General features: G+C 38.0%; 3 protein-coding genes across 4 annotated transcripts; 1 reads left to right on the top strand and 2 right to left on the bottom strand.

Annotated features, from left to right (window-relative positions):
* Nucleotides 1–188: 188 nt before the first annotated feature.
* On the bottom strand, nt 189–5,822 carry fam162a (family with sequence similarity 162 member A). Its single transcript, XM_032551194.1, has 5 exons — nt 5,642–5,822; nt 4,289–4,363; nt 3,764–3,875; nt 3,101–3,209; nt 189–2,018 (listed from the first exon to the last, which is right to left on the bottom strand). The coding sequence occupies exons 1-5, from the start codon at nt 5,745–5,747 to the stop codon at nt 1,929–1,931; spliced, it is 492 nt and encodes a 163-aa protein (XP_032407085.1). The 5' UTR covers nt 5,748–5,822; the 3' UTR covers nt 189–1,928.
* A 1,306-nt stretch (nt 5,823–7,128) lies between these two features.
* Nucleotides 7,129–9,886, top strand: mix23 (mitochondrial matrix import factor 23). Its single transcript, XM_032550713.1, has 5 exons — nt 7,129–7,245; nt 8,867–8,992; nt 9,083–9,229; nt 9,422–9,481; nt 9,566–9,886. Exons 1-5 carry the CDS (start codon nt 7,195–7,197, stop codon nt 9,611–9,613), a joined length of 432 nt encoding a protein of 143 aa, XP_032406604.1. The 5' UTR covers nt 7,129–7,194; the 3' UTR covers nt 9,614–9,886.
* Nucleotides 9,763–11,884, bottom strand: LOC116711400 (cystatin-A5-like). 2 transcript variants are annotated; one of them, XM_032550715.1, is made up of 4 exons: nt 11,774–11,884; nt 11,547–11,652; nt 11,358–11,462; nt 9,763–11,226 (listed from the first exon to the last, which is right to left on the bottom strand). In XM_032550715.1, exons 2-4 carry the CDS (start codon nt 11,616–11,618, stop codon nt 11,086–11,088), a joined length of 318 nt encoding a protein of 105 aa, XP_032406606.1. In that variant the 5' UTR covers nt 11,619–11,652; nt 11,774–11,884; the 3' UTR covers nt 9,763–11,085. The 2 variants fall into 2 exon arrangements, with proteins under 2 accessions (XP_032406606.1, XP_032406605.1); XM_032550714.1 differs by having other exon boundaries at nt 11,547–11,659; nt 11,774–11,882.
* Nucleotides 11,885–14,602: the final 2,718 nt, after the last annotated feature.

Below are 14,602 nucleotides of genomic sequence, written 5' to 3'. Positions count from 1 at the left end.
GGTAGAAAATGTTCATTTCGGTTTTATTCAGTAATTTTCTCATAAATGCATGTTTGAAATTGTAACAGAGGGAGTATAATCTCGTGTTCTTTCAAATAGTCTGACATCGAAATCATAAAATTCATGTTCGGTATGAGTAAAACCTCCCAGGTAAGTTCATTAATTAACAGAACATAACCAAAGAACAATTACTTTATTAAACTAATTCTTTTATTTCTATAAACAGACATGCCACAATAGCTATTGGCAGGCTTCATCATACCAACATACGAACAAGATAAAGAACCCAGTTACACTGGATCCACTGTCTCTATTATTTTCAAACTAAACACAGGTATGTATAATCAAAGGAAACAGTAAATTTAGCACTTATACAGTCAGAAATGTTTTATTCTCCTTTCATTCAATTTCTCACTGCAGCACTAGGCTTGGTACCGCTACAGATTTCTCTTTTCCTCTGAGAACTCCAACCGCTTGGAAAACGGTCACTCCTTAAATTTGTTTGGGCTTTTTTTCTACAATTAGATCTGCAATGTGAGGTTTATCGGCCGGTTGGCAAAAAGTCCCACTGAGTTCAGAGTTCTCGCTCTGAAAACTCCTCCATACGTTGAGAGCTCTGGTACAAACACAAGTTAGGCGAAAATACAGTCGAGACCAGGTGTTTACATCCATGGAGTAAAAAGAAAAAACTAAAAAGACAACAACCTGTCCAGGTTTTTTTTTTCCTCACTGACAATGCATCAGACTATTTCTATTTTGGTAAGGTCAGGTGATGATGATGATTTAATGGCTAACAAGTTAAATTGAGGCAAAATTGTGGATGTATTTTAAATTAATGCCAAAAGCTGCTTTCTTATGTAATGACATCAAAAAATTTAAAATAAACCTAAGATACCGGGGAAATTACTGCGGATCTCCAAAAGTCTGGTTCAATGTCACCTACAGTTACCAGGTACCCAAGTGTCAGCTGTTATCAGAGCGGGATCGTCCAGCTGTACTATTTAGAAAGGAGACTGTGTCCCAGAGATGGACCTATTCTGTGTGTGAACCAACCTCAGAAGAAAAGCGAAAGACGTTGTGAAGATGCCAGCTGAACTCGTGCCAACATGTACGCGGGAACAAAGACCTTGAAGTTTATGCCATAATGACTGTAGCCTTGTAAAAACCTTGCTCTACGCTTCGCTTTGTACAGATGGTCTGGACTCTCGGCTATTGAGAAACGATTGCTTCCTGGAGGCGTGGACTCTGTAGAAGTATTTAAATTTCACCCAATTGCTAACGCTTAGCTGTGACGTATGCAGTGCACCACTTAGCTTACCAGAAACTGCCTGCGCTGTAAACAACCATCCTCCACTGCAAAGAGAGACGTGTCAAGCTGAACAAGGCGACTGTTAATTGAATATTTGTGGCCAACACAGGCTGAACTGCATCGTTGGCTTCCTCCGCTGCCATTGCTAAAACTACAGGCAGACTGCGATTCTTAAACAGATCAGAAGACGTTCGCAACTTCTTTCTGTTCGCTGATTGGCCCGGTTGAATTCCTACTGGAGGAATCAACTTCAATGGGAGAAAGAATAGACGGAGCAGAAAGGGGAGATGAGAATCGAGTGAAACTGTGAAGGAAGGAGAAAAAATTCTCTGGGAGCGTTAGTATTTTAGCTGCTAAAATTATACATCAAGTGTGGTCATTAAGAGAATGATTTGCAGAATGAGATGTATAGTGTTCTATTGAAAATTTTGTCAAGGCAGTCCTTTAAGACTGCAATATTATGTGCATTGATATATAACTAGCCTAACTCACTGAAGACAGGAGAGGTTTAGTCTGATTCATACAATAAGGAGGAAAAAAAAGTTGAGCATTTTTTTTATTTTGTATGTAAATATCTGGTTGCAACTGTATTATGACTAATAAGCAGAGCTGTCCTCCATCACTGGGTCTTCTCTTTGTCAATTTCCTCCCTCCATTTGGCTTTCTTCTCCAAGTTGTATGCAGTCAGGGACTCATTTCTGCCAGCAGCCTGCAAACGAATCAGAATGGAATCTGGATAAGACCGTTTTTATAACCATGAACAATTTAAAGTCCAAGCCAGAAGTTTCTACTCGCCCATTTTTTTATGCATTTCATTATTCTGAGGTTTAATGGTTAATTTGGGGGGGCTGAAATGCTACACGAATTTATTCCAAAAACTTTAATGTGATTTTTTTCAAATTCAGGTAGGACTGAAATTAAAAATGTTCTGATAAATCTTGATATATATTTATGCCTACAAGTGGCCTTTTGAAGGTCCAGACTTAAATCCAATCAAGAATTTTTGTCAAGAGGTAAGAATTACTGCAAATACTACATAAGCCTATTCAATCAAATTTGATTAACGTGAACGTTTTTGTGAAGAGAAACAGGCAAAATTCTCCATCTCTGTGCATAGGAAGCTTGTAAAAACCTCAAAACATCTAGAAACTATAATTGTAGCTAAATGTGGTTTTACAAAGTGCTGAGTCAGGGGGGGAAACAGATGCCACACTTTTCAGGCTTTTGTTTGCAAAATACATTGTTAAACCATGCAGCATGTTCTTTCCAATTATTCACTCTGCTATGCTGACCTATAAGAAAACTCAAATGAAAGGTCTTTTAGTTGTATTACTTTTGCAAAGCACTGTATGTACTTGAGCGTCTCCGTATAATTTGCCATTTGGTGTGGAATTGTGAAATCTACCAGATGTTTACACTTAAGCATCTCTCGTTTTACAAAAATTAAAAAAAATAAATCACTGAAGTTCCATGTTCATCCCTACCTGAAAATATTGAACAATTTACCTGCATATTTATAATCCCAACATTCAACTCCATTCAGGTTTATAACATGCTTTATGACTGTAGCTTTCCAGTCATAAAACAACGCCACGGCACTGTTTTGGGACGTTCAGTCAAAACAAAGACACGTGACGACTTCACTGTTAGCCTATTCATGATGACTCGGCAGAACTGACTAGCACAGACATGAACAAATTCCTATTCTTCCGCATCACTGTAATCCTAGAACACAGAGCTACCGGGTCAGAGCCACCCGTGCATGTGATGAATTTCTGCTTTTTCACTCACCTTTTTGCCCATAATCACCATCACCACACAGGCTCCTATTGTCAACGCCATCATCGCATAGGCAGCTTTCACTCTGATTTTGTTCCTGGCATTGTCAATCGTCTCATAGCTGTGGAAATATAGTTGGTTCAGAATAGGCGGGAAACAACAAAAAAGACTCAGTAATTATGCTGATTTTCTTTAGGCTATTTTGACACACAAAGGCTGACATGTGTTCCTTTATGTCATAGCAGTTAAAGAAACAATAATTGCTGGATTTTCAAGCTAATCTTCACATGATATACAAATGTTTGTAATCAGGACTATCAGATCTTTCAACACGCTCCTGAGCTGCTCTGCTGCTGTAGTTTGTTTTGGACGCAGAGCTTCCGTGTCGACACTTACAGGTGGGCTGAATTTACCTCGTAAGGATGACAAGCACATCTTTTTCTAATCACAGCAGCAGATCAGATGTGATCTCCACCCTGATGTCAGGAGCCACGTTAATTACCTCCAGGCACAAACAGACGCCTTGTTTGAACAAAGGACGTCTCAGAGGGACCAGCTACACGCCGCACGGCCGCTCATCCACTTAGCCAGCTCTGTTCTTGTGATGTGGAGGCAATCGGATGGCAGTGCGCTAGGGTAGGGGAGGTCTGGCATAAACAGGAAATGGCTACTCACGACACAGTCTCCGGGATCTGTTCTGCGGACTTGAAGCGGCCTGCCCACACTAACATCTTCTTGTCCAAGTTGGAGGGTGTGCAGCCGGGGGGTCTGAATGAGGGACGCGGTTCTGTTCAGAGGAAAGAGGGGCAAAAAGAAGTGGCCATTAGTATCCATTTACTCGACTCAAATCAGGGATTTGCTCCATCGCCCAGAGATTGTGGCCCCATTTCCTGTGCTCCTCTTGGTCTCTTGGGACGACAAACAAACAAACCTAACGAGCGTGATGCTCAAGATCTACGGGGGAAAAGTCCAGGATGCTTTAAAGCGTTTAAAATGACAACTTGTCGTCAGCACTTTTCATGACAGGGCAGGTTTTATTTAAACTTTCTCATAAATGTTATCTGGCGTGTAACACCTTTCTATAGCGCAGGTGAGATCAATAGATGACAAGTGCATCAAGTTGCACTGCAGGGATGGGCATGTTGAGACCAAGAGCAAAATAAAAGAAAAAGGGAGTTTGCCTGTAATCAAACATCCCACCTTGTGCTGGAGCTGCTGGGGAGGACTCTGGCTTGACCTCTGGAAGTTTATTGCACATCCCTCGTACCCTCTGACCTGGACAGAAATTAAACAGATGCTCTGTATATTTCAACTATTCACACATTTTCTAGTTTTGAGATGATTTTCTTGCCTAGATTCAAATCGCAAAATATTAGACCAACGAAAAACACAAAATGAATCTTTAACTAACTTAACATAGAGTAAGTCAACAACAATAATAGCTTATTCAATTAAGCTGCTGTTTATTGGTTTTAGACCACTTCATACAATTGATGAAAATAGGTTGATAAATATTATATTTAAAAAAACACACTTAAAGATTATTAGAAAATAATTAAAAATACTGGCTGAAGCAGAAGAACTGAGATGAAATACATTACATTACAAGAAAACCTAACCATTCAAGACTGTTTTTCTGACACAAGACACATTTCTTCCACAAAAATGACATTCCTTCACCATCCTTCCAGTTTTTAATCATGCATTGGACCAACTTCAATTTTTGAGCAATCTCCTCTAATGTTTTCTTCGCTTGACCTATGTAAGTGTGAAAATGTTAAATTGTAACATAATACTCAGAAATTGGATGCATATTAAAACATAGTTGTTGAAACAGCTACCTTGCTTTAATGCTAGGCAGTGAGTTTTTTTTTTCTATTTTTTTCTGGACAAGCCAAGTAAATTTAATAAAAACTTCAAAAGATCAATGTTAAACTTAAAGCCAAATTTCAAGTCAATCAAACTGCTTTTTCAAATGAATTGATAACATAAAACCTGTTGAATAGAAAATAAATGAATAATAATGACCCATGTTAATCCAAAAGAAAATGAATAAATGTAAATTGCTGAGCCTACAAATAAAAATAAAGTAAAAGTTAAAAAAAAACTAAAATGAATTAAGAACATCAAAATGTGGAAAGTGGACTGCAATCAAATAGAGAAGAATATAAAAATGATAAAATAAAAGATTTTACTATAATCTAAAAATATCAAAGGTCAAATGCATGTCTAAATGTATATTAGAACAGACTTGTTTTTTTTATAATACTTTTTACTCATGCAACATACAATAACATGACCAGGAAAACCAGACTATTAAGTCCTGACAAGTGTCAACATTCATTTTAGCATCACTACACCAAGCAAATATGAATCTAGCGGGTTATTTTAGCGATCAAATAACCTTCACAAAGAATAACAAAAATGCCAACTACAAACATAGTTTTAGAAAAGCCAATAACAACAAGTTATGAAGAAGGTGGAGTTTGCTAGTTTGATTCTTGAGATCCCTGTTAACTAAAAAAATTTTTTTAAAAAGCAAATCATACGAACCGAAGAGGCAACCCACAGATAGGCGAGATCTGACGAAACTCATGTCTGTATGGGTTACCGACAGCCGGTGTGTCCAAAAACCGTGCAGCAAAAGGCGGGTTGACATTTCCCTTTCAGCTACTGAAAGTCAACTAGCTTTATAAAGAGAAGGCCCTCCACGGCGCTGACGTAGAAGACGCCGCATTATATCAGGATTGTACGTAAACGTGGCCGCCATGTTGTGATAGGCACTTTTGGAATCAGCGGGGAGTAAACACAGAGGTCGCATGGAAAACTGGCCTTAAAAAGTTCTAGTTCAAGTTGTTGAAATGTATTCATTCTCTGGGGAAAAAAAAACAAACATATTTAATGTGGCCTCCGTGTTATTTTTTGTTCTTTTTTGAATGTGTTTTATGATGAGTTCAAACAGGTCTGGAAACTTCAGAAACTAACACAAAAATATCTAATTACATACTGTAATTTTGTTTGCTTTTGCCATTAAGTTTAAATGTGACATTTACATTTTTAAGAGTCTGTGTTTACCTTTTCCTTGTTTTCAAAGGTATTTCTTACATTATATGTAAGGGTTAATTGACACCCTTGTATTACATTAACATTAAAATCTTTCTTTACTGTTAATCTTGAAGCACTTTGTGTCTTGAAAGGTTTTACATAAATAAGGTTTTACATACTTATTGAACAGTTTGTGAACTGTAAATGTAAATGACTTCCCATAATTATGGACACAACATTTTACATTGTTTTAAATATGGTTCTTCACATGTTACGCCAACAGTTTAAGCCAAATCTAACAAAATGTAATAACTGAAAATGTTCTACAAATAGATCATTCTCCAAGATTCAGTTCCTGTAATGATGGTGACATGCAGGTTGTTCTGTGTGATTGGCACTGCCATGTGCAAACAGTTCCTGTGCTGTTCCAGACAGCCAATTTGACAGCTCCCAGCTCAGCGTGACAGCAGTTCCTCCTGTGAGCTGTACTGAATCAGAACAGTGACACAAACCTCTGAAAACTGCAGGTTCCATATAAGACAGTTTGCCTGTTATTCAGTAATGTATAGCAATAATTTATTCTAATTTTATTCTAGATATGTTCTCTGAAATGACTTTATTGTGTATTCACAAACATCAGAATGCATGGTCCAATGTGAGGAATTAGCAGCACATCAGCTGGAAAGTGAATAAATAAATAAATAAAATAAAATATCATGGTTATTATTTCTTTTATTCATTTTTTTAGTAAAAGAAAGACCTTAAATAAACACATGCAGGAAAGACAGTTTGTCAGGGTATATAATTCAGAGGTGAATTAAGGTAATTTAAACTCTTATTTTCACTTGTTCTCTTTTGTATCTGAAATTAATAAAATGTTGTTTCTTATTTGTAAAACCTAATTTATTTTTGCCTCTTGTATGATGGAGTTGCTGCAGGGCTCCAGACTGAATGCCTGATGAAAACCAGGCATTCCTGAAGAGAGTTAAGTAAGTTTCCGTTCAGGCACCGCTTTGAACAGCCATCTTGTGCTGGTGTTGTGAAGGACCCTGCAGTCCACTATGGCGGCGCCCGATGGGACTTTAAACTGTGAGGACTTTTCCATGTTTCAGGTAATTTAAACCAAAAGGATTCATTGTTTTTGCACAAACGCTGCAGAGTGAGAGATCGGCCGGAGTCCTTGGTCCTCAGAAGTTGGCATGATCGGTTCTTTGTTTTCTCTGAATTATGACCCTCCTGATCCTTCAAGGATCCAGACTGGATTACAGAACTGGAAACTAGCAGCATGTGTGCTTGGAGTTAGCATCACAAAGAGTCCCCATCAGCTGATCCTGGTCTACTTGATCAGTGCTTTATCAGTGTTCAGTCCTTGACTATAAAGCTCACAGTTTGTATTCAGGTCAAATTACTTGAGGAATTACATAGTTCCTAAAATGAACCATGAATTGTGCAAAAACAAATTATATATCAACTGTTTTTGAATGGCAGACTTTTTACCAAGCAGGATTTTGCTAAGATTTTTTATACCCTAGAACTTCTTTTTATTGGAGTTTTATTTGATGGGTAGTTGTGTATAATTGTAAAGTTGTAGAAAAATACCTTTTTTAAATAATTGTACAAATAAAAAACTGTAAAGTGTGTCATTTGTAATCAGTCTCCTTTTAATACCCCAAAATAACTCCAGTGCAATAAATTGCCACCTAATTAGTAAACAGCTAGTGAGTAATGTAATCACAGCGTATATTCAGATTTTCTGCGAATGCCTCTTTAGATCTGATAGCACAACAGCTCATGGAAGACGCTGTGGAGAAGTTTAAACCAGGGTCACAAACAACAATCCTCTTAAGACTTGACTGTCCACTTAACAGGCTGGACAAGGAGAGTATTAGTTATAGAAACAGCCAAGAGGCTCATGGTAACTCAGAAGGAGCTTTAGAGACTCACAGCTCAGATGGGATAATCTGCTGACCTGACAACTTTTAGCTTCATGCTTCGTAAATCTGGACAGGAAAGCCATAAAAACTCTCACTTGCAGTTTACCAGCGGTGTAAGGAGGCAGTTGTATGACAGAAAAATTTGTCCTACACCCAAAACTCTGTGTAGCAGAAAGCGAAACTTTCACATCACCTCAAAAAAACAATAAATGCACAGTGAAACATTGTGGTGGCGGTATCAGAGAAGACAGAGAAGCCGGTCTGAGCAGATGGAGCTAAATACAGAACAAGCATGGAAGAAAACCTATTAGTGAGTGTAGAAATCACTGGCATCAGATGAAGGTTCACTTTAGCAAGACTAAATATACAGCAAGAGGAACATGCTCATGTTTTGGAATGGCCTAGTCAAAGTCCAGATGTTAATATGGGAATATTTGACTTAACTTGGAGATTATGTTCATATCCTCTTTATCATATCTGATTTAACTGGGCATTTTTTGCAAAGAACAGGCAAACTTTTTTGTCTACATTTCCAAAACTGACTTAGAAACTAAACCCCAGAAAGACTAACTATTGACTCATGGTGGCTGATTATAGATGCACAACATATTTTTATAAATGTATATTTGTGAAAAACAAGTAAAAAAGAATATACTTAATTTGAATGCACTTCACCATAAACCATTATTTTCCTCTATGTTCAGATTTTGGTGAGCGGTTCCATCTACGGCTTGTGTTCATGAATATCCTGGGCTAAAACAGATTCTATAAGCCATAAATAAAAGTGTCTTTTTTCCAGGAGGGGCTGAAGGTGATGCGCACTATAGACGACCGCATCGTCCACGCCCTGAACACTACTGTGCCCACAGTGTCCTTCTCAGGAAAAGTGGACGCCACACAGACCTGCAAAGAGCTTTATGAGTCGGTGAGTGTCTGAAAAAAACTAAATGTGAACTCTGCAGGTTTCTGCTCAGTTGTAACTTGTGTCTCCACATCTCTTGTCTGCATCTCACAGTTGATGAAAGCCCACCTGAGTAGAGACAAAGCCATCAAGGCTTGCATAGCTCAGAAGTCAGAGGTGGTGGTGCAGCTGCGGGAAGAACGAGAAAAAGACAGCGACAATCTGAAACTGGTCAAACAGCTTCGAAAGGAGCAGACCAACGTAAGCAAGAGCAAATTTAAATGAATTTGTGGATATTAATATTCTATAATGGGTAGTATGTGACAACTTCAATGTATTTTTTAAACTTAGCTATGCTCACACAAATACATAAGCAGTAAATCCCAAAGCAAATTATCTTGTAGAAAAAAAACCCTGATTGTTACTTCTTGTCTTGTGTTATCCTGCCTCCAGTTGAAGCTCATGCAGTCAGAGCTGAACGTTGAAGAAGTTGTCAATGACAGAAGCCTGAAGGTACAAACACATTCCTATCATTCCTTTATTCATCCTTAAAAAATGTAAAACATGCGTGCTACTTGTGTTTTTCTTTCCTCTCAGGTTTTCTTTGAACGATGCAGAATCCACTACCTGCCTCCGAAGGTGTAGCGAAGATCCCTCTGAGGAAAAAGAGCCTCTTCGCTCTGTGTTTAAACCCAGACTGGAGCTGAGCGTGTGTGTGCCTCTGCTGAGCACCGACGGCTCAGCAGGCGACGCTCGTCCTCCAGACCAATCGGAGCTCCTCTCCACTTTACTTGTTCTCAGTGTCATTATGGTATAGCAGAATGAATGCTGTAAAAATCATCTTTGTTCTTCACAAGGGGTTATTGTACAAAAGCTTTTTTAAAAAAAACAAAAACACAATGAACTGTTTTCAAGCGACTTCTGTTGTCCGTGTTTTAAATCTTTAGCATAAACCCGGTGCTTCTGACAGGCAATGAGCTGAGCTGGACCTGTTTTCTTGTCTTGTTCATTAGAACTCTTTATTGTTGGTGCTTGACAACATGAGATTAATTAGTATATTTAGATATTTTATACTGACATTACAGCTCTTTCAAAGTGAACATCACAACAACCCCAAATAAGGTTAAAAGTTTATTCTGATTTATTACAAAGCTTATCTCTAATATTTGGTGCTGCAAAAAAGTATTTGCCCCCTTATAGGTGTCGTTTCTTTTTTGTCACACTTTTTAGTCATATCAACCTGGCACTGTGTGAAACGTAATTTCCCACTAAACCTAATAAACAGTTGAGGCACCCTTGGTAGCAACAATTGCCATAAAGATTCAACAAATAAGGGCAATTAGTCTTTTACATTGTATTTTTAAGGTCATGCCACAGAAAGGCAATTAGATTTAAGCCTTGACTTAGTCTAAGTTTAGCAAAACCTTCATTTTTTTTAAGTTCAAAGATGAGCATGCTGTTGTGTTTTGAATCATTGTCTTGCTGCATAACTTGCTTCAGTTTCAAACTGCTGGTCAGACACGATCCTTCAAGACTTTCTGGTAGAGAGCATAATTTCTGATTCCAATAATTTCAAGATGTTGCCTAAACTGTCTTGAGGCACCAAGACAAGTCTTGGAGAGTTATTTGTTGTTGTTGTTGTTGTTGTTGTGAGAGGCTGCAAAATAGGGTTGCTACAGTTGACCTAAATCAGATTCCACCAATTTTCAGGAGTAGAGTTTAGTCTAAGTTATTTTTAAAAAGCTTTGATCAGGACCTTGGACTGCTTTTTGGGATTGGATCAAGATATTCTTAAAATATGCCTACATAGTGAACACACTGCTTCTTGTTTTTAGTTTGTCTTTGTCCTTTTTCTTATGTTAAGTTTAGACCTGAGGTCTTTTTTATAAAATAAAAAGTCTTTTGGGCAGTTTTAGCTATATTTATTAGATATTAGTACATTTTCCACATATTAATGCAATCAGTAAGGTAGTCACACTGCAAAATAGCTATTTCAAACAACCACTAATATCATACTGATAGAAAAGGTCAAACTTAAGCCATCCCAACATGCTCTTTTATACAACATAGCAGCGCATTTTGCTGTAAGGCTGCCGGGGTGAAGTTGTGTTTTCTCATCAGTCCAAAGGTCTGATGGGCTCCAGAGGATCTCCTTCGTTGTGTTTTTCTACCCTCTTCAGTAAAGTTTTAATCTCTCCCCTTTTTAGAGAGCTTTGGTAGGCATAAATATGGAGGTATTCACTTCCTCCTGCATGAACCTAAAGGGAGGAGACAGCAGAAAGGCATTTTTGTTTCATTGGAATTGTTAATATAAACACATTTACATCTCGGAACACAGACTATTTGACAGTAATATAACATGATGTCAAAGAAAATCTGCAACTATCACCTTGATGAGAAAGTTTGTTCCTGCCACTGGTTGTATCCTGTATTCAATGGCCTTAAATATTTCATAGCTCTGTTTGGTCCACTTTTTCTCTGTGTCGCTCTTCAGCTGTGAGTTGGTAACATTAAATAGAGATTGAAATCTGAGCTGCGAAGCTGCATGTAGACATTATAAAGAATGACTGGAGCTCACCATGTCACAGATCTTCTGAGTTTCTTCCGTGGCAGGCTTTATCTCTGTCCATTTTCCGATCCTTCCTGCCATGCTGGTGATTTCTGGTGAAGTCAAATGTCTGTTGCTGTCAACTCAAAATGATTAAGAAGGAAGTTTTTCAGGATGTGTTTATCGTATTTACTCTGGGTAAAGACTGGAATGTGGTTCTCCTACATAACAGGTGGAGCTATGAGTGAAACCCTCACCTTTTAGTGAAAGAAACTATTTAAAATGAGGAATTAACCACCAAAATCTAGATAAACGTGACATAAAAAAGAGAGAAACAAAGTCACTGACAGAGACAGTCATTGCTCTTTCTTTGCTTCGATTTTATTTGAAACTTTCACTTTCGCAAAGACCAGACCACGTTGAAGTTTAACGTTGAAGAAATAATGGTGACATGCTGTCCCCTAGTGGCGAATCAGAGGTTTTCCTAACACCTCGTGATTTCCTAACACGGAAAGATACAGTACGTAGTTGGCTAACAAATCGGATGATCTCCAAGAACTGACAAGAAACGATCCCTCCAAAATCACATCAAGTAACAGCAGCGACATAATATCTGTTTGTTCACATTGTATATCCATCCATTTTCTTCCGCTTTATCCGGGGTCGGGTCGCGGGGGTAGCAGCTTCAGAAGGGAGGCCCAGACTCCCCTCTCCCCAGCCACTTGTTCCAGCTCCTCCGGCCAGCCGAGAGACATAGTCCCTCCCGCGTGTCCTGGGTCTTCCCCGGGCCTCCTCCCGGTGGGACCTCACCAGAGAGGCGTCCAGGAGCCACCTCAACTGGCTCCTCTCGACGTGAAGGAGCAGCGGCTCTACGCTGAGTCCCTCCCGGATGACCGAGCTTCTCACCTGATCTCTAAGGGAAAGCCCAGACACCCTACGGAGAAAACCCATTTTGGCCGCTTGTATCTGCGATGTCGTTCTTTCGGGCATGGTAGACCCAAAAACGTTGTCCTCCAGGTAAGGGTTGTTTACTGTTTATTTCGGGACAAATTGCGATAAACCCACTGAATTGATTGACAGGTGCGCGCCTGACATTCAAAGTGCGTAACATAGGTGATGAAACACCCCATGGACCCCCCACCTCAAAAATGAATCCGGCGCCGCTGATTACCAGAGGAATAAAGAGTGTGCTGTACTGCAGACGTAGTTTCAGACGTAAGGGAATCTGTAATGTTATGCCCAATTGTTTATGGGAACCTCATGAAGATTTTTTTTTTTTTTTTGAATTGATGTAAAAAAAATATATATATATTTTTTACATATGTGTATGTGCATTTTTTTTATTTTAACCTCTTATAAGAAAGATTTACATACTGTGGTTAAAGACATAATCAAATTATTTTATAGTAAGAAAGGTGATGAAAGAAATGTTGTAGAGTGAACTTTAACCACAAAAATATGGGTTGTCCTGTTCTGAAATTAATCCTCCTTTATCCAGAGAACTTTCTGTATAAATATTCTCCAAATATAAATGCAATGTTCCTGTCAGCAATGATACTGTGGATAATCAATGCTTTATTGGTGAGTGAACAGGATCTAACATACCACATGATAGATAATCTATTGACAGAAACCAGTAAAATCCATTTCCAGGGGACTGGAAGATGTGTCTACAAATATTTCACATCTGAAGATTAGGTAGATGGAAGATGTTTGAATTAATAACACAAATTCAGCCCAGAACAAAAGAATTTGACAGGTAATGGAAGTGTTTTAAAGTGAAAATGTTTGCAGATTTAAATTCTAATAATTAACCTTTATATCCACTTACAAAAATTAATAATATCAGCAACTTGAGGATGCTTATTTATGAGAACTTCCAATTTTTTTGACAATAAGAAATATTGACTTATTAGAAACTGATACACAAATTTATTTAAAACTAACACCAAAAGAAGTTGAATAAAAAAATTGTTAGGTTTTAAAGCTTTACAACTATACAAATAAATGAAAGTTTTCCACTTCTGAAGTCAGTAAAGTTGTATATTCTTAAATTAGTTCCTGAAAAGCAAAACTGAAAAACAAATTGTTTTGCGACAAAATGAAACTAACTCTAAGGCTCAGTCATTTATTCTGAAGATGGAATAAATGATAATTACTTTTATGTAGTCCAGGTTTACTGGGTGTGAAGTAAGCGTTTTGTGCAGTTACAATGCCCCCAAGAGGCCAACTGGGAGATTCTTGTCTCTCTTCAGCCCACACAAACATCAGTGACCGGGGTTAGCCACTTTTATTTCAAAGGTGGATCTAGGGGGGGCAAGAGAGGGGTAACTACTCCGACCACCCCCCAAATCCAATCCATCCACACATCTCCCCATCCCCCAATCCCTGGTCCAGAAACTTTTTGTAGCAAATAAACACCATATTAATTCACCAAAAACACACATCAATATAGGCGTGATCTTTCCGTGTTCTTTTCTACATTAAGATTAAGAAAGAAATGCTGTAGAGTGAACTTCAACCAAAATAAAATGCAGGTTGTCTTCCTGTTCTGAAATTTACTATCTTACCAGCCTTTATCAGTACCTTGTATGTTAGAATTTTCCAACTCAACAAATGTTGAGCAGTTCAGACTGACAGCAGACAACTTCCCTTTTTTTCATGGACAAATTATGACATTTCTGTTCTTTGTTTAAGTCTAACTTGTTTCATTTTTACACAGGTGAAGACAAAAGTAGAGGAAATGACCAGCAGGAATTTGAAAGTATTTAAAGCGTTTGTCTACAGGGAACTCAAGATTTCAGCTTCCTCCACATACCAAGTGAAAGCGAATAAAATTCTGATTTTGTTTTTTATTTAGAACCAATTAGGGTATAGATAGATTTATGAAAGCGAGTTTGAGTTGTGCCTTTGATTTTCTAAAACAAAATAGCCAGATAAGTATAGGAGATTAAAGATTAAATTCTTTATTTCTTTAGATATTTACATGCAGAAATGGATAGAATGGTGCTGTTCTTCAGAACACACTGCAATAATACTATTTAGAAATAAATGTTTCAAATGTTATCAAGTAATTCTGTATGTAT

The sequence above is a fragment of the Xiphophorus hellerii genome, chromosome 21 (assembly GCF_003331165.1).
Source record: "Xiphophorus hellerii strain 12219 chromosome 21, Xiphophorus_hellerii-4.1, whole genome shotgun sequence".
In the NCBI taxonomy this organism is placed as follows: Eukaryota; Metazoa; Chordata; class Actinopteri; order Cyprinodontiformes; family Poeciliidae; genus Xiphophorus; species Xiphophorus hellerii.
This window is presented reverse-complemented; position numbering and strand designations above follow the sequence as displayed.

Bases quoted from the DNA above. Each gene is read 5' to 3' on its own strand.
- fam162a (XM_032551194.1), bottom strand. From the start codon at position 5,747: ATGTCAACCCGCCTTTTGCTGCACGGTTTTTGGACACACCGGCTGTCG. The intron at 4,364-5,641 runs GTTCGTATGATT...ATTTCTGTCCAG, and splicing joins ATCTGTGGGTTGCCTCTTCG to GTCAGAGGGTACGAGGGATG. The intron at 2,019-3,100 runs GTGAGTGAAAAA...ATTCGTTTGCAG, and splicing joins TGGTGATTATGGGCAAAAAG to GCTGCTGGCAGAAATGAGTC.
- LOC116711400 (XM_032550715.1), bottom strand. From the start codon at position 11,618: ATGGCAGGAAGGATCGGAAAATGGACAGAGATAAAGCCTGCCACGGAA. The intron at 11,463-11,546 runs GTGAGCTCCAGT...ACCAACTCACAG, and splicing joins CTCAGAAGATCTGTGACATG to CTGAAGAGCGACACAGAGAA. The intron at 11,227-11,357 runs GTGATAGTTGCA...TCCTCCCTTTAG, and splicing joins GAACAAACTTTCTCATCAAG to GTTCATGCAGGAGGAAGTGA.
- mix23 (XM_032550713.1), top strand. From the start codon at position 7,195: ATGGCGGCGCCCGATGGGACTTTAAACTGTGAGGACTTTTCCATGTTT. The intron at 7,246-8,866 runs GTAATTTAAACC...TCTTTTTTCCAG, and splicing joins AGGACTTTTCCATGTTTCAG to GAGGGGCTGAAGGTGATGCG. The intron at 9,230-9,421 runs GTAAGCAAGAGC...TCCTGCCTCCAG, and splicing joins TTCGAAAGGAGCAGACCAAC to TTGAAGCTCATGCAGTCAGA.